The 19551-nt window shown below is 43.3% G+C and overlaps 1 protein-coding gene across 1 annotated transcript; it reads right to left on the bottom strand.

Moving 5' to 3' along the window:
* Positions 1–2211: 2211 nt before the first annotated feature.
* On the bottom strand, positions 2212–18979 carry GLA (galactosidase alpha). Its single transcript, XM_063431018.1, has 7 exons — positions 18621–18979; positions 16593–16767; positions 16179–16356; positions 9531–9622; positions 4604–4765; positions 4197–4394; positions 2212–3260 (listed from the first exon to the last, which is right to left on the bottom strand). Exons 1-7 carry the CDS (start codon positions 18800–18802, stop codon positions 3003–3005), a joined length of 1245 nt encoding a protein of 414 aa, XP_063287088.1. The 5' UTR covers positions 18803–18979; the 3' UTR covers positions 2212–3002.
* Between the last annotated feature and the right edge of the window lie 572 nt (positions 18980–19551).

The following is a 19551-nucleotide window of genomic DNA, read 5'->3' as shown; positions in this document are numbered from 1 at the left end:
AGTAAATTTGGCTGAAAGACCAATTTAGGTCTTTCAGCCTTTTAGTAGATAGCTCCCTGATACCGTGGGAATTAGGGAGTTATCTACTAAGCGGCTGCAAGATGCAGCCACAGCAATGAATAGGATCGGAGTTTCATTCATTTGAATGAAATTCCGATCCGAACAAAGTACCGAATTGCATCCTAACACCAATGGAGAAACGGTGCTCATTCTGTTAGGATGCAATTCGGCAGTTTTGCCGGCGTTCTGTCTAAGTGACAGGACTTTCGGCAATACTGACAGGAAGTATTGTGGGAACTGGGAGGAAAGCTAGGGATCATGGGAAAATTGCTCTGACCAGCGGAAATGAAGCACACTTTGCTCCTCCGCTGGTCAGAGCTGGTCAAGCGGAGGAATCCCATAAGACAAAGAGTCCCTACTTTGTCTTATGGTTTTAAAGAAAACTAAAGAAGACAGGAAGAAAAGAATAACAGATCCTGAGAGAGGGGGAGAAGAGGAAGAGATTGAGGAAAGGTAAGTTCGGCATGACAGTGCCGCTTTAAACATGCTATAGAGCAGATAACTGCAAGAAATATATTCGACTGGATAAGTATAGTGAGGTGCTGCTGTGGCTGAGTGAATAGTTCACAGTAGTAGAAGGAAACAACTGAAGGATAGCAGGCATTATGTACTGTGAATACAGGGTTTTAACATCCCAGCTGTGAAAGACACACGATATGCCTCCTAACCAATGCCCCTACTTGCAGCCCAAGTCCTCAGAAAGTCCGTTACGATCCTCCCTATACAGACAGCCCAGGCTTCAGCTGGGGCTCGCAGTTGCAGAACTTTGGTCTTGCGCTCCCGGCAGTATAAGGTAAAGACCTTCCGTTCAGGCTGGTCGTGCTGGAGGCAAGGGAGCTTATCCCGTTAGCCACCCGCCGCTGCGGTTTCTTGCACCGTCTCCTGTGCAGCGCCTCTTGGGAAACACGTAGGAAATGCTTATGCCTGTGGTAGCGAGCAGCAGGATGGCTGCGCAGAGCCACAGGTTGGTAAGCAGGAGCAGTGATAGGTACCCTTTTATAGAGCTTCACCCAGCGTAAGGTACAGGTGCAGTCGAATGCCATAAGTAGCGGTTCCACACATGTTGGCCCCCGCGGTGCGGTGTTGCACTGCTGTGTAGCAGGGGAGGTGCGTGTGTCAGATGTGTTAAACACTCCCAGAACCTCCGGCATATCTCATCAAATCTTGTGTTGAAGTGTTCTCTCCACCGCTCGACCTGGTTGTGGTTTGTGCATGGTGGCCATCTTGGTCATGCCACGTGGCTTCAAAGGCTGCAGGTTTATCTTGCACCGCAGGATTAAAGTTTGCCCAAATAGGGACCGGGATATCCCCCGCTAGTGCAAAGGGAGGATTAACGGGGCTCCCTGGAAGCTGCCACAAGGCTTGCACACTGCGTCGGGAGATCGACGGCCTCTCGCCTCTGACTGTGCGCCAGCTCAGTAGGCCTCAAAGATAAAAGCACGTGAATACTGGTAAGCAGAGTATTCTCCGCCAGATTAATCAAGTTACCCTCTTCTAAATAAAAGCTGGCGTGCATTTCGGGACCTCTGGTGTCAGGAATGTCAGCTTTAGTCACTGGTTTATAGCGCGATGTGCCAGGAGCAAGTGGAAAGCACATCTGGCCACCTTGGATGTCAGGCCTCGCCCCCTGTCCTACTACATCTTTTATTAGTTCTTACCTACACAAATGTACATTTAACAAAAAAATTTTGGCCACATTAGAGAAATTAGTTTTAGAGAGAGAGAGGGGGAGGGGGGCAGATATGTGGTACGGTTACAACCAAACACAGCTAGTCCTTCACATTCCTACTATCCCACACGGGTACATGAAATGTACCTGTTGGTTTTACTTGTTACCATGGGATTTCCCCACTAGCCATGGACGAGTGTAAATTCAGTGCTGGTGAGTAAACTATGGCGAATAACTTTTAAGGCCCAAAAGGACTTAAAATTTCACGCTCTGCTTTAATCACTCTTTAGAACAGAGCACTTTGATGAATCCCTTTTCTCACTCACGTTTCACCTTATCGGTCTCATTTATTTAACCCCTTAAGGACACATGACATGTGTGACATGTCATGATTCCCTTTTATTCCAGAAGTTTGGTCCTTACGGTCTTACAAATGTCATGTAGAGCACCAATACAAATTGTGACCTCATTATTATATGTTCTGTATAAACTTATAAAATCTAGTTTTGAATATATCTGTGATGTGAGCGCCCCTTTAGAAGGATTACACAGAGATATGACATTGCTCATATCTCAATACCATTTATCAGGAAACTCAGCACAGGATAATGGAAGAGATGGAGAGAAAAGAAAAGTAAAATGCTCAGTTGGCTCCCTGCAAAGCACTAGCAAACGGGGGAACCAAGACATCGTTGCAATTATGTGCAGTGTAAGGTAAATGTGTAAGCTCTTAAACCAGCAGTGGAAAGCGTTGGGGTTCCATGGACACTGTTAAAACAGACAGTACTTCTATAGAACACAGTCTTCTGGTTTTTATTTCATGAATAGAGCCATATTAACGGATATAACAATGTAATTGTAAAATTGTTAAAGGATTTCATTTGTCGTCATATCAATATCAATTTAAAAATACATGATTTTCAAGAAAAATAGAAATCTAGATTGAGAAATTAAAAGTATGTGTCTTTATAGAAAATGATTATCTGTACTCTGTCACGACCCTTGATTTATGTTTTGCTATATGCCTCTATATAATGGAAAAAGGAAGTGGCTGTATCTTCTTTGTTGTAGTAAACACTTCACTTGTGTAGGCAACAGCATTCTATTTTCACAAGTTGTAAATGCGCTATATAAGTGAGCTTAACCCATGTGCAACTTTTGTTTAAACACTATACCTTCTTTGATAGGGACAATACAAGTATTCCCAATGTGTGTTGTCATTGCCAACACATCAGTTCTATATTTATGCCATAATTTCAAAGTGGAGGAAAGCTCAGTCTATTCTAAGTAATATGGTTCCTGTAGGATTGACCCAAAGAGGCAATTTGGCAGTCATATTCAAATAACCATATTCTTGCCGCGTGGGAAGCAGCTGTGTAATGTAACACTTTTTCTTACAAACATTTCCTTTCCATAACATGGTTGCTGAAAATTCAATGCGTCGAGGGCCACCTTGTTCCATCCGATTTGTTATAGACACAGCCAAAGAACTTGCAGAGAGAGGCTTTTCCCACAGCTCAAAGTTGGAATCCTGTTATAAGGACGGTAGAAATAGCAATGTCAAAGTATAACAGTTAATAATGCATATTTGTGTATGCTGTATAGTGAAACAGTGTGTCTCAAAATGAAAAAAAATATATATAAAAACAATTCCATAAGGAATGTTAAAGGTACTCTATAGTAACCAAAACAACTATCTTAATGAAGCAGTAATGGTATATAGATCATGTCCCTGCAGTTTTACTGCCATTTAGGAGTTAAATCCCTTTGTTTATAGAACCCTAGTCACATCTCCCTGCATGTGACTTGCACAGCCTTCCTAAACACTTCCTGTAAAGAATCATAATGTTCACATTTCCTTTATTGCAAATTCTGTTTAATTTAGGATTTCTGATCTCCTACTCGGTAAATAGCTTGCTAGACCCCGCAGGAGCCTCCTGTGTGTAATTAAAGTTCAACTTGCAGAGCAGGGGGAAAAAAAAAATACTTTTAACCCCTTAAGGACAAAACTTCGTGAATAAAAGGGAATCATGACATCTCACACAGGTCATGTGTCCTTAAGGGGTTAAAGTAAGTCACATCAAATTGAAAATGAAAACTTTTTTTTCATGCCGACTGGGTCAAAATCACAGTCAGGGGAGGTGTGGCTAGGGCTACATAAGCAGAAACCAATTAGATTTAACTCCTAAATGGCAGAGTTGTGTATTGAAACTGCAGGGGCATGATCTACACACCAAAACTGCTTTATTAAGCGAAAATTTGTTTTGGTGACCTTAGTGTCCCTTTAAATATTTTCATCTTACCATAGGAGAATGGGCACTGGCTTTTAATTTTCAGAATTGTGTTGACTGAAAAATATTACTATTTCTATAGACTTTAAGAGGAAATTGCTATAGTATCAGAAATAAAGTTATCCTCATTCAGAAATTCAGTTCCAAACATTTTATGTTTGTCTTTCCTTTAGTACCATGAGAATTCTGTATCCTTGAGCACCAAGGGGGTCTTGATTAATCGCAATTACTTCTTTGTTCTGTAGAAGAGCTTTTGATTCAGCACTAATATCTCGGAGGTCATTGGACATTAACAGAGGGGCGGCCATGATGCACCACAAGGCCATCTGTGTTACCTGCTGGTCCCAGCTCAAACCGAAGTTACCGATGACAAGCTGGGAACAGAGTAAAGAATGCAGATAATGAAGACATTAGATTTGGGGTAGAAACAGTATTTAGTTAGGTAATTAGCAAACAACCTTTACTAATTGTAAGTAAAAAATTACTCGTTTTAAGTGCATGCAAGGTAGAATGAAGATAAACAAAGGAAAACCCCATAGGGTGGTAATAGTGGAAGCAATACTCTTCATCAAAACCTACTCACCATGTCGGGGTCATTCCAGGCACCTGGACCAGCCGCAGGCACCAGTGAATTCTGCAAGATTGCTGTCCAGTCCAGGATAGCTTTGACACTGGACCAGGAATCTGAGACATCAGCAAAATTCCTCCATGAGTTACAATATTCTGCAACTTCGGTGTAATTCACCTTGAAAGGGAACAAAGCGTTTTTCATATTTACATTGCCTATTTGCACTCATATATTGCATATGAATTTCAGACACAGTTCATATTGTCACATTTAGGATGAAGCTTACATTTTGCATCCTCTGTTTTCAGCTTATTAAAGTGGTTATGGTACAATAAGGCTTTGGAAACTATACCCTTAATTTATGTCAAACAATTTACAAGCAGTCTGACAAAAATCAGGGTTGTCCCAGGCACCAAAAGGCTCTTGCAGCCACTCAGAATATGCAGACATTACACAACATTATAGCTCCAAATCTGTCCTACCTTGGAAGGCAACAGTAGATTGTGAGCTCTGGGGGTGAGTTAGATTAGCATTCTCAGTCTATGATTCCCCTTAAGAGTTAGATGGCTAGATGGATCATGTTGAAGTGTAACCTATGCATTATCCGAGAGACTGCAGAAGGGCCACCTTTAGATGGATAATGTGGAAGTGCAACTTCCACATTATCCGAGTGTCTGCAGAGGATGCAGGATTGAACGGACGATGTTAAAGTTTATATATTTGTGGTTGATCTCAAATAGGAGTAAGTGTGCTCATTGTCTAGCACTTATTGGTGACATTATTTAGCAGCTCCAAAAACACACGTGTGGAAATTCTCTAACAAGTGCAATATTGGATTTTATGCAGTAGGTTTATTGTTTTATTATAGTCTTATATAGTTCCATAGCTGAAAAGAGACTTGTGTCCATCAAGTTCAGCCTTCCTCAAATTTTTTTGCTATTGATCCAAAAGAAGGCAAAAAAAAAAAACACACACCCTTTGAAGCACTTCCAATTTTGCAACAAGCTAGGGAAAAAAATCCTTCTTGACCTCAGAATGGCATTCAGATTTATCCTTGGATCAAACAAAGTTATTACCCTACTTTGAAAGATTATTTCCTTGAATATTCTGTTTTTGCAAGTATGCATCCAGCTGCTGTTTGAACATCTGAATGGAGTGATAAAACCACTTCTTTAGGCAGAGAATTCGACATCCTTATTGTTCTTACAGTAAAAAAAAACAAAACAAAACAAAAAAAAACCCTTTCCTTTGAAATCTTTCTTCCAGTCTAAACGCATGGCCTCGTGTCCTATGTAAAGTCCGGTTTGTGAATAGATTTCCACACAATGGTTTGTATTGGCCCTGAATAGTTTTGTATAATGTTATCATATCCCCTCTCAGGCAACGTTTTTCTAAACTAAATAGGTTTAAATTTGTTAACCTTTCTTCATAGCTGATATGTTCCATTCCTTTTATTAATTTTGTAGCCCGCCTCAGCACCCTATCAAGTGCCATAATACCATTCTTTAGAACAGGTGCCCGAAATTGCACAGCATATTCAATATGGGGTCTCACCAGTGATTTATAAAGAGGCAAAATTAGATTCTCATCCCGAGAATTAATGCCCTTTTTCATGCATAACACCAGGTGTGGACGGAGAACCCTCAGGGCCCCCGGGCAAAATAAATCAAGGGCCCCCTTACAGGCCCCACCCATGCTCCGCAGCAAGCCCCACCCTTGTCCCACCTCCAGCCACACCTTACACAATCTTTAGACACAAAGAGTCTGAGGGCTCGCTGGCTACTGCCGGCAGGCTGTGGGCTCGCTGGCTACTGCCGGCAGGCTGTGGGCTCGCTGGCTACTGCCGGCAGGCTGTGGGCTCGCTGGCTACTGCCGGCAGGCTGTGGGCTCGCTGGCTACTGCCGGCAGGCTGTGGGCTTGCTGGCCTGTGGCTTGCTGTAGGCCTTTGGGCTGGCTGGCCACTGGCCTGTGGGCTGGCTGGCCACTGGCCTGTGGGCTGGCTGGCCACTGGCCTGTGGGCTGGCTGGCCACTGGCCTGTGGGCTGGCTGGCCACTGGCCTGTGGGCTGGCTGGCCACTGGCCTGTGGGCTGGCTGGCCACTGGCCTGTGGGCTGGCTGGCCACTGGCCTGTGGGCTGGCTGGCCACTGGCCTGTGGGCCAGTTTTTTAGGCTTTGTAAGGCAGTGTGCAGAATCCTTCCGCACACTGTTTGCCTTACAATGAAATCCGGATCGTGCAGGCGGCACCAGTCGACATCATCGCGTCGACGTCACGCAGTGTGGTGAATGTGGTATAGAGAGAGATTTTGCTGCCTCACTCAGCCGAACTTAATCACTAAAGTGCCATTGCGCTGAGAGGAATAGAAGGCAATTCATATCTCTATGGCATGCTCAAGAGGCGATGGGCTGGACGGAGATGCTGGCGGAGTTTGGACACACTACATGAATTGACTGACCGAAGAGGATCGCTGTGCACTCTCCTCCTGATAGTCACTTGGAAATTGTGCTGCACATGCATGCAGATACACAGACAGATAGAGACACAGATCCACAAAGATACCCATACACACACAGAACTATGCAGATACACCGATATGAACACACAGATATACATACAGACACAAATGCAGATTCACTCACTGACAAACACACAGTTACACACAGATACACAGTTCCAAACACAGATAAACACAGAGATATACAGTAACACACAAAGTGGCATACGAATATACACAGAGACAGGTTCACACATATAAAACAGAAGAAAAGGAACCGCACTCAACTCCATTTTAAACTGGGTGTGCCGAAGCAGGACCAGCAAATCCAAACCACGTATGATGAGACAACAAAGAAATCTTCAGGTACTCACAGAACTAAAGCCATAGGCAGATTTATTGGATCTGGAAAGCTAAGCAACGTTTCGACCTATGAATAGGTCTTTATCAAGCTTAATAAAGGCCTATTTATAGGGCGAAATATTGCTTTGCATTCCTGATTCAATAAATCTGCCTATGTTGCTAATTCCGTGAGTGTCTGAAGATGCTTTCTTGTTTTATCAACAGATTAAGTTACACACAGATACACACAAACATGAAAAATATTTTTTTTTAGCCACCCTGCTGTTTCCTACTATTTAGGATGCAGGGAGGGTGGCTTCTTTGAGGTTAGGTCGGCTGGCTGAAGCTGTTGGGAGTTAAGAGGATTTCCCAGGCTGCACTTCCCTCCTCTTTGCCCACTCCTCGTGGTCTTCCTCCCATGCAGCTCTTTGATAGTTCAGATGAAGTGACTAGCTGGCAGCATGACAGTGTGGTGGAGGAAGCAGTGTGACAGTGTAGGGGCGTGTGGTGGAGGAGCAGTGTGGTGGAGGGGGCAGTGGAACAGTGACAGTGTGGTGGAGGAGCAGTGTGACAGTGTGGTGGAGGGGGCAGTGGAACAGTGACAGTGTGGTGGAGGGGGCAGTGGAACAGTGACAGTGTGGTGGAGGGGCAGTGTGACAGTGTGGTGGATGGGTAGTGTGACATTGTAGGGGCAGTGACAGTGTGACAGTGTAGGGGCAGTGACAGTGTGGTGGATGGGTAGTGTGACAGCGTAGGGGCAGTGACAGTGTGGTGGATGGGTAGTGTGACAGTGCATGGGCAGTGACAGTATGGGGGATGGGTAGTGTGAGTGTATGGGCAGTGACAGTGTGGTGGAGGAGCAGTGTGACAATGTAGGGGCAGTGACAGTGTGGTGGATGGGCAGTGTGACAGTGTAGGGGCAGTGACAGTTACCATGTCCGAAGTGCCCGACCGGTCAGTCCGCACCTGCATGACACTACCTTACTGGCCTTAGTCACTACTGACTGACATTGCACATTGATCAATAAAATTATATACATAGCACTTCTGTGTCCCGTGGAGTTCCAGAAACCTTGTCAAGGAGTTAAGTGCCATCCCCTCAATTAGGCACCAAGCTAATTCACCTCGAAGCCAGGGCCTTACGGCTCTAAATAAGGTGAGCTCAACACTTGGTTTTTTTAAATCGATGATTTGTTTTTAAAGTGCTAATCTATTGGTTTTCCTCTATCCCTGTGGTTTATTTGGGGGTACATCTTTACCAGAAGAGGATTGTGTTGCTGCCCTTAAGAGGCCAGAGGCACTAATAATGGAGCCAATAAATTTAGGCTCCAGTCAATGTGAGTGGATCTAGTTATCATTTAATTGCACATATCCCACAATTATAATCTACACTATATCTGTTTTTTTATTTTTCATATTTGTTACCTAAATGGGCTACACCCAAATATAGGGTTAGTCAACCTTTTCATAACTGCAGCCCACTTTTGTATCTTTGTTGATGGTAAACTTTCCTTACCGCCCACCGATGCCGCAGCAACTCTTTTTAGCGCACCTTTTTTTTTTTTTTTTTTTAATAAAAAGGATGTTTTTTTTTTAAATATGTACTTACATTTATCTTAATTTCTACTTTATCCATGTTTATAAAGTTTAACTTTTTAAAATGAAATGGGAAAACAAAGTAAATTTAAATTACCTTTAACTGGTGATTAATGAGATCCTCGAGGCTGATCCTGCAAGACTAAATGTTTGATATCTGGTTCGATTTTCATGTGAAGGGTGCAGTGTGTGCCCCCGTGTGTCTGCATGCAGGGGAGGGGAGGGGGTGCAGTATATATATATATATTTTTTTATTATTATTTATTCATTTATTTATTGTGTGTGTATATATGAGAGTGGTGTAGTACTATTAGTACAGACATCTCACTTAATGTGAAGCATTGAAAATGTGAAGCATTGAACGGGGACCCCTCATAGACATATTAAAATCGCTTTCTGTCTTACAGCTGTTTGCCAATGTGCTTTGTGAACAAGCACTCACACTGCCATTCACTTCAATATATTTTATGATTTGTAATTGCAATAGTATCAACCCTCATGACCTGCTTACCTTTGTTAAGGGTCTGGCATAAAGTGGCCATTCACAGGATAATACAATATTCCTCCCTGTACGATTCAGTGCCACAGACATGCGACGGTATCCTGCAAGAGAACAGATACACAGGTTGCTGCAGGTAGGTCAGCAAAAGAGAGCAAAGCATTTTACATGGAATACCATAACTACAACAACATTAACATTTTGTTAATGGAATAATGACTAATAAACTATATACAAAAAGCCTTACAGATTTCCATTTTTGTACAGAAAACTGAGCGTTCCAAATCTACACTAGCTACTGGTGACAATATACAGCCCTGGTGAGTAGAACTTCAGCCCTGGTGATCCTTCCATGGACCCCCCAGACTGACAGTTGTGACTGACATTTAACCCTGTCTAGTAGCAGAACCAATTAATGGAATGCACAACCAGGTCCAGTGCAAAGTTTATCTTTTATACTGGCTTTCACCCATGCGTGTCTTCAAAACTTCTTACAAACAAATGTCAAGTCACTGATACATGGGAAGCAAAGCTACAGCACTACTTACATGTTTTCATACCCAGAGCCGCTCAATTGCAGACTTTGCTCCATAATTAAAGTGTTCATAACACCCCCACCCTGCATATCACATATACAGTGTATTGTCATTACTTCCCTCTTGGTCTTAATCCTGAATATCTTTAATTTAATTAATCAAACGCATAATATATATATATATATATTTATTTTTCTGAGAATTAATATCTTACTTCCTCAGTATTCATCTAAATGTGCGCATGTGTAAGCACTCTATTGCCACACACACTTTCACTGAAACATACACACTCACTGACATAGACATGCACACTCACATTCCCCGACAGACACATTAACTGACACATACATATACACTCAGTGTCAGAGACACACATTCGCTAACAGACCTACACATTGACTGACAGATACACACTCAGTGACAGACACGCATACACACACTCTCACTAGCAGACTAACAGACACACACTCTCACAATTTATTATTTGCTTACATTTTGGTGGCTTCTTCCCAGGGGACCAGTGGGGCTGCTGCTGGCTGGGCTGGCAGGCATGCGGGCGGGCAGGCAGGGTCATAGTGGAGGCAGCAGTGATTCTTCTGTTCAGCTCCCTTGCGCACCTCTTAGTGATGCCGGAGTGACATCATATTCCGGCTTTAGCATCCCTGCGGTGCGCGCGCTCAGAGTGCTCCCTCGCCGCCCTCCTCCCATATCAGCCCATGACAGCCTCGGGGGGCCCCAGAAGTGGCCACCCGGCCAGTTCCCAAACCCCACCAGGGCAAGAGGCTGGCAAGGCATTTGCCAGGGCGTATGGGGTGGTGGGGGGGGGTGGAGGTGCCTTTTGTTGCCACCCCCCTGAAAGTGCCGCCCAAGGCAAATGCCTTGTCAGCCTTGTGGTAAATACACTGCGGTGTGTCTATAAAGGCAAGTGCATCATTTTTAATGGGTCAGTGTGTGTGTTAATCTGCATGAGTGGGTGGAGTGAATGGGGCGGCAAAATTGTTTTGCCTAGGGCACCAAAAATGCTTGCACTGGCCCTGGTCACTAGAATCATTATAGCTTAGTTGTTCAATGCATCTCTATAAGGAGATGCTGACTGCTGCAGCGGGCGATTTTCCACACATGCGCAATAGACTCAATGCTTTCCTGTGGGAAAGCATTAACTTGGCTAAGATCATCAAGATTAATGATCTCAGCCATGACAAAACCGGCACGCCCCATTTAAAAAAAACAAACAAACAAGTGTAGGTAAAAAACACCTTTTACCATGCGATGGGGAGGAAGCCAGTCACCTAAACAGACACACTCACACACACTGACAGGCACTCATTGATTTGACACACACATTTACCCATTCTTGCAGACACTCACAAATTAAATTTTTGTTGAGATATATATATATATATATATATATATATATATATATATTTTTTTTTTTAATTTATCTATTTATTTATTTATTTTAGGCCATCAGGCCTCCCTACCTTTAGAAATCCTCCCCCTGGGGTCCAGTTGCTTCAATGTTCTGCCTGCTCCTCTCTCCACCCTCAGGCTGTTTAGTGATGCAGGGCCGGAATGATGTCACATTCCGGTGCCCGGCATCTTCACAGAGGTCAGGTGAGGGCTTTGAGAGAAGCAGGAAGAACCTCAGAGCTGAGAGAGATCCCTCGCCAACCGAGTGAACAGTATAGGGTCAGGAACGCAAACATGAATTCCTGACCCTATAGTGTTAAAACCACCATCTAGCCCCTCCTTGCATTCCATAAATATATTAAAATCTTACTTGTATTCAAGTCTGCATCTGCCCCTGCATCATCAGAAGTGGTGGCCTGAGCCAATCACAGTGCTTCCCCATAGGATTGGCTGAGACTGTCAAGGAGGCAGATCAAGGGCAAAGGCCGCACAAATCAAAACACAGCCCTGGCCAATCAGCATCTCCTCAGATATGAATTGAATCAATGCATCTCTATGAGGAAAGTTCAGTGTCTGCATGCAGAGGGTGGAGACACTGAATGGAAGTGCTGCTTACTCTGCAGCATTGCCCAAGGAAGCAACTTTAGCAGCCATCTGAGCAATGGCCAGTGGAGTTCTCACTAGGCTGCAATATAAACACTGCATTTTCTCTGAAAAGACAGTGTATACAGCAAAAAGCCTGAAGGGAATGATTATACTCACCAGAACAAATGCAATAAGCTGTAGTTATTCTGGTGACTATTTTGTCCTTTTAAGACTAGAGTAGCTGAACTGAAAGCATAGAATTTTTCCAGTTGAGCTACTTTGGCCTTAAAGTTAACCTATAGTCATAATAGTGATCAGTGTTTTTTTTTTTTTTTTTTTTGTCACTCTTTTTTATTGAGGCAGAAAAGTATATGGGATACAGAATGAAAGAAGGGAGACGATAATGTTTCACACATAACGGGTATAGGACAATGCAATATATATCATCTTTGCATACTTTTAAGCCTCATTTTATGTTAAGAGGAGTTGGTCAAGTAAGTTTAGCGTAGTAGTAGAGAAAGTAGTGGTTGGGCTCAAGTGAGAAGTCAGGTAGCGTTTTAGCAGTAACACTAAGCAGGCTAATAAGGTAGGCAAATGTTAAGCTACGTTACCACTTATAGTCGAGTCGTAAAAGTCTACAAGGTGCTATAGTAAGGTAAAAATAATTACTAGCTCCCGTGCCTACTGTGTGAGTAATACGTTTTAAACAGTGGAGATTATTACGTGAGTGCCAGGCAGTCTGGCTCAGCTCCTTTAGATTAGTACTTTGATAAACAGGCTAGTGGCGTTTGTCCAGTTGAATGTCACTAATGTTAAAATGAGAGCAGGTATAAAACAATTAACGATAGAGACCTCGCTAGGTACATGTTATCAGGAAAACAAGATTAGTAAGCGAATCTTAAAAGTCAGCTGGCTGACCAGGCTAACCCACGATATGCAGGTATAATTCGTGCTCCACACGTTAGTGCTGGCCATAAATCATGTTGGGCGCATTCAAGGCTTGGTAATGGGGTTAGAGGGGGTAGCGACCGTAAAAAATGCCTGCACCTCTTTGGGGCCTATCGGGTGACTGTGAAAACATACACAGAGTGAGACAGTAAACAATATGAGCCATATAGCAAAACTACAAAGTCAATACAGATGTCCAACGTCATGGCAGACAAGAAAAATTCACATTTTGGTATAGTATTAAAGCTTATAGCATAGGTTTATATAATTCTGTAGCTGCCTGGAGCATTATTAGTTAAATGAAACTATAGCCAGGAAAACTTTATGTTAGTAGCGAACGGGTTTTTTCGGTCTAGCGGTGAGGTATTGGGAGGGTCAAGGTGGTTCCTAAGTGTGTCAACCGTAACAAAATGCTTAGTACTTGAGGCGCCATCACCGGTATAGCCACACTATTGTTGACTAATCAGAAAAGACAAGTGTGGTAATATAGAGCTGTGGTTAATATACGTAAAGTTAAGCATAAAAAAGGGGTGGAACGGTAACCAATAAGCAATAGGGGTTAAACATGTCATCAACGTTAGACATTAAACAAGGCTTCAGCATTTGGTAACGACAAACACAGTTTGGTCAGGGATTAAAAAGCTGTGTGCAACCGCCCCGACCGCTTCTCGGTGACTCTAGATGAGAAGGGCACCGTATGTTCGGTGTAAAAGTTCTGGTCGTCTTGACAGGTGTTTCGTATGGTCGTCCGTCGCTGCTCAAGTTGTAACAGTGGCGTACGGGTCGGGGGTGAGGCCTTGTGGGATGAACGGGACAGTTCTGGTTGGGTCCCATCTGTGCTGCGGGGATACTGGGCTCTTCCGACCGTTTGGGTTGAGGGAGTCCATAGTTAGGCCTAAGGATTGTAGAAGTGGTGCCGCGTCACATAAGTCCCGTACCTGATGCGATTCAGACCCCTGTTGGATTGTTAGTGTGTGGGATGGTCGCCACCTGTAACTAAGGCCCTGTTGGCGGAGGAGGGTGGTGAGTGGCTGGAGGGACCGTCTCCAAGCCAAGGTGCCGTTGGAGAGGTCGGCGTAAAAACTCAGTGCCCTGCCATCAAATTGTAGGGGTGTCCTGCCCCGCAGGGCGTCCAGGATCGCTTTTTTGTCAGCTCCATTCCGGAGTGCAACTATGGCGTCTCTGGTGGTCCCAGCTGGTGCCTTTGGTGATTTGGGGACCCTGAAGAGGTAGTCTGGGCGAATGCGTTCCGCCTGTGCGGTTGGCAGTATCATCGCGAGCAGGCGTCTGACAACCTCTGGTAGGCCCGCATCTGTGGTTTCCTCAGGGAGCCCTCTGATTTTTAAATTGTTACGCCGCCTGGCGTCTTCGTTCTCGGCCATGCGGTGTTCGTGGGAGCGTTGCTGTAGTTGTAGCTCCTGCATAGCCCGTTTGAGTTCCCCTATGTCCCTGGTGTTAGTGTCGGTTCGGGTCTCCACTGCATTTAGGCGAGTTGTTACCCCCTTTAGGTCTCCCCTCAGCGCTGTAATGTCCTTATGGATGCCGTCGTGGTGGTCAGCTAGAATTTGCTTTAGGATCGCTACTGTCACAGGCGAGGAGTCCGGTGTGGCGTTGGTCGGAGGTGAGGGCCGTCCTGCTGTGTGGGCTGGCAGGTATTCCTCACCTGAGAGGTCGTCCGAGAAGTCCGAGCAGCCTCCGTGGAGAGCCGCCATGTTGGCTTCGGTTGCGCCTCGGGCCTGCCTCCACATGTCTCCTATGGTGAGTCCCGGGTTGGTTTTCCCTGGGTTTTTTTTCCCCGTTCTGCGACCCATGTTGGCGGGGTGTGGATCGGGGGCTTCTGCCGTGGTTCAGCTGCTGGATATTTGGGCTTTTGCCCGATTTTCGGTGTTTGGGCCTCGGAGCGCCAGAGTAGTGCGACCGCTTGCCTCGGGTGTCAAGCTCCGCCAGTTTTTTTTTTCCCAAGTTCCCAACTAATGATTACTGGCCTTCTTTCCAGTTCTGGGACTCCTCTGCTGCAGCCGCAAACTCCACCTTAGAATATACCAGCATTCTCATAGAGAAGCAATGAATTGGAACTACGCATGAGCAACTAAAAGCTGTGCTCCTCCAATCAAAGAGCAGCATTTGATTCTAGGACTAAGTTTCACGCTGTTCTAGAGGAGGAAGCACCACTAATAGCTATCTTCCTGGATGTATTTGTCCCTGCAATGTAAACACTGCAGGATTGCAGGAATAAAAATGACAGGACCATGGCACCCAGACCTATTCATTGTCATTAAGTTATCTGGGCAATTTTACTGGTCCTTTAAAATATGAAATTCACTTTTAATTCTCATTTTAGTAAAGAACCCTGTGTGACTTCCTCATGTGAATAGCTAAATGGTCGGGAGTAAAAACCATCTACATACAAGTGGGAAATTTAACTGGAATTTAAAAAAAAAAAAAAAGGAAATAGAAATAAAAGTAAAAAGAAAAGCATTACATTTCCAGGCTATTGAAATATTTATTTATTTTTTTCAGTAAATCTTATCGGTTTATAAATGCATGAAGTACTACTGAACAAGATCATTACCTGTATCTTCAGTAGTTAGCTTTTGCACTTAAGAGTTCAAGAGGCAATCCGGACCCCTGAAGCATTTTAGCTTACAGAGAATGTTTGTGTGTGAAGTGGGTCCTACTGCTCATTTTTTTTTTTTTTTAAAGTGCAGATTTCAATAGAAATGACACGCTTATAATATTTTATTTATTTTTGTAAATTAACCTGGTTACATCCCCTGGCTTTCAATCAGACAACCGGTATTTCATGGTTTGGTTAGCTCAGTGCAGCTAAACTCTAGAGACAGCAATTGCTCAGAGCACCTGCCTTGCAAAGATTTTGCATTGAGCTGCATTGGGAAGTCTGATTGGACAGCCACAGAAAGCCTGGGCGGGGTTAGAATGGGAGGGTTTACAAAGCTAGCAGACAAGATAACGGCAAGAGGTTCTTAGATATAACCCCAATGAAAAGATGCATAATTAAATGCATGGACGTTTCCATTTGTGGTACAGCTACTAAACAGTGATTTTTATTTATTTTGTATTTAGGCAGTGGAGTGTTCCTTAAATTGCATGACATTTTCAAAGCATTCACTCTTATTTGTGTTTTATTTCTATGTAATGAGCAAGTTAATTATGTGCTCACCATCTTCCAGTTCATCCAGGGTACCGTAATAACAACCATCAAATTTGAGCAGATCCACTCCCCAATCAGCAAAGGTTTGAGCATCCAGATCATAAAAATCTTTGCTGCCTGGAAACCCTGCACATGTCTTCTTCCCAACATCCTGGTATATACCTAGGAGGAGTCCACGACCGTGCACCTATGAAAGTAAGTGTATATGGCATATAGCATGTTATTGCAACATTATTCCAGTTGCCTCTGCTAGTAATGATTCAGTCTCTATTATTATATTATTAAAGTTATACTTTTTCTACTTCTCCTTACAAAGCTCCTATTCCTATGGCAGCCGCTCAAACTTTTCTCTTAACCTTTATGAAGAGTATTTTTTTTTTTGAGTGAAAAATGATTTAAAAAATAAATAAAATTATAACTTACATAATCAGCTAGCTTCTTGATGCCCCCAGGGAATCGAATGGGATCAGCTTGTAACCTATTGTTTGCGTCTCTCTCTGGAGCGAGCCAGCAGTCATCAATACACACATATTGATATCCAGCATCCAGCCATCCCTGAAACACCATCATATCAGCCATCTGCATGAAAAGCTGCTCACTGAAGAACACAATAAGAGTCCAAATGCATGCTCTGTTAGTATCTTTTTTTTTCCCCAAGACAGGTACAAATGATGGGAAATATATTACAAAACATAAAAGTTGTAACAAGGCAGAATACATTAAACCCATGTTTTAAAAGACCAATGAAGTCACCCAGATCCCTTAAAGGAGCACTATAGTGCCAGAAAAACAAACCCGTTTTCCTGGCACTATAGGGTTTGTAGGTCCCCTTAATAACCCCTTCAGCCACCGGGCTCCCTCAGCGCTGGTGACCTCTCCTTCCCCGCCAATCAGCTCCGAATGCGCATGCGTGGCCAGAGCCGCGTGCATTCAAACCGACCACAGGAAAGCATTACTCAATGCTTTCCTATGGACGTCCAGCGTGTCATCAATGCGATTTTCGCATTGAGCGTCGGGGAAGCGCCTCTAACGGCTGTCAGTGAGACAGCCACTAGAGGCTAGATTAACCCTCAATGTAAACGTAGCAGTTTCTCTGAGACAGCCATGTTTACAGCTGCAGGGTTAAAATATGAGGGACCTGGCACCCAGACCACTTCATTGAGCTGAAGTGGTCTGGGTGACTATAGTGGTCCTTTAACCCCTTAAGGACACATAACATGTGTGACATGTCATGATTCCATCTTATTCCAGAAGTTTGGTCCTTAAGGGGTTAATCTCAATGAAATGGTCTGGGTGCAGTAGTTCTGTACTTTTTTTTATTTTTATAATTCTTTATTTTGTTGCGCACGATATAACAAAGGTATGCTTGTAATGCCACAACAGCACTTACAGGCATTTGAAAACAAGTACAAGTTGACATTTGCATGGCATTCGGAGAAAGGCACCATTTTTAAATGTGTAAACAAGCTTAATACAGGCCAACTTTGTATGCCTATTGTGGCGGTTTACGTTATGATCATCAAGCTTGAGACAGTAAACATACAATGATTATATACAGTGCTAACTTAATCCACAGCGCTTTGCAAGATTATAAAGGGGGAAATGTAACAATAAATTAGAGCGTTATAAAATGTTACTGTCAGATACTCTTTTGCTTTGTGTAAGCAGGGAGACAGGCTTATACCTGCAGTGATTGTAAAAGTGCAGGTATTGTTGGGAGTAAGTGCATTGTATATTCTGCACCATAGCATTAGTAATCTGGCAAAATTATGTTGCTCAGACTGACTAACATTAAATATAGTTTGCAAAGCACTTTAATTCAGCTCTTGCCAGTGTCAATAGGTTGTCTATTGCATTGGGGATAGCTGCTAAAGTAATCAAGTTTACGTAGGAAGCTGCCTGAAGCCCTGATCCAGGGGGTTAAGAACACCTTTTCAAGGTTTAACTGTTTTTCTGGTTTACAAATTATACTTAAATGTTAATGCAGGTGTGGCCAAAAGGCCAAAACACAACTGACTCCCATGAGGCTTTGCCATCCTTTCTTGCAACAGGTAGGGGTTCTTTTTTTATTAACCTCAGATTTAAAGGATTGTTAATTTTAAGATGCTGCATAGTTTGAGGTTAAATTAATTTATCTACACAGATTTAAATTTGTCTTGATCCAACACTCCCTGATCAAAAATCTGCTTTTCTAAATGGTGCTTCAGATGCACCAAACTCAAAAATGTTTTATCCTTTGTTAATGTTATTTATTCATGTTTTACCATGTTTCACGATGATCTATTACACTCATCGTTTTTAAAGATTTTTTTTTCTCTTAGCACCCCTTTAACTGCCAGAGTCCACCTGCCCCAGCTGTTAACTTTGCCAAAGGTGGGAATCCCTCACCCGTTCGCATACCCCTTTTCCACATTTCTATTTTTCCCCTTTAACACAGAATATTTGTATCACCTTATGCATCGCCAAGGTTCTTTCTGACAGTCAGTCTCACACAGGAATCTCTCCCAGTGCAGCCAGCCCATGGGGGGTGTGAGTGCCAAGCCATTATTCAGACCGCGGACCTGGAGGGGCACAACTGCTAGCCCAAGTATAAAAGTAAGACATGCCCCCGATAGCAGACTTTGCAGCCCCATCACGTCTTATTGCAAGTAATGAGGAAGCAGTGGTTACAGCGAAACTATGTATCCAGTGATCGAACGCTCAGAATAGTTGCCGCTTCCGGGATTTTATTAAATGGTCACAAGAAAGCTGCCCTATTGGCCGCCGAATGTTACTAAAGAAAACAGCTTCCACCAATCACAGCGCGAGGTGCCACAAACAAGTCACAACAAAGAGACTGAGCCCTAAACAGAACGCGTGGCTCTATGATGTATATTGGTTTATATGAGTATTAGAACCAGGAAGTAGGCTGCTCTGCTAGAAGTAGCTGTAACAGGAAGGTCTCGGTGCAGATTAGGACAGTTACTGTGTAACCATGACCACCACTTCCCCCTCAACCATCACATTTATCCTGTGCCTTCAAGAAAAACAAAATGTGTTTAACCCCTTAAGGACCAAATTCTGGAATAAAAGGGAATCATGACATGTCACACATGTCATGTGTCCTTAAGGGGTTTTAAAGTGGCACTCCACTGCCCAAATACAAAATAATAAAAATAATTGTTTAGTAGATATACCGAAAATGAAAACTTGCATACATTTAATTATGCATTTTAAATTGGGGTATACCAAAAAAAAAAAAAACTTGCAAAACCCTCCCCTTCTAAGTCACTCAGGCTTTGGGTAGCTGTCCTATCAATGATTTCCCAATGCAACTCAATAAAAAGTCTTTTCAAAACAGGGGCTCTGGGAAATTGCTGCCTCTTAGGTTTTGCTCAACTAA

Source organism: Pelobates fuscus, chromosome 9, assembly GCF_036172605.1.
Source record: "Pelobates fuscus isolate aPelFus1 chromosome 9, aPelFus1.pri, whole genome shotgun sequence".
NCBI lineage: Eukaryota > Metazoa > Chordata > Amphibia > Anura > Pelobatidae > Pelobates > Pelobates fuscus.
This window is presented reverse-complemented; position numbering and strand designations above follow the sequence as displayed.

Bases quoted from the DNA above. Each gene is read 5' to 3' on its own strand.
- GLA (XM_063431018.1), bottom strand. From the start codon at position 18,802: ATGGGGCTGCAAAGTCTGCTATCGGGGGCATGTCTTACTTTTATACTT. The intron at 16,768-18,620 runs GTGATACAAATA...TGTGTTCTTCAG, and splicing joins GAACCTTGGCGATGCATAAG to TGAGCAGCTTTTCATGCAGA. The intron at 9,623-16,178 runs GTGAGCACATAA...GTTCTCTTGCAG, and splicing joins CCTGGATGAACTGGAAGATG to GATACCGTCGCATGTCTGTG.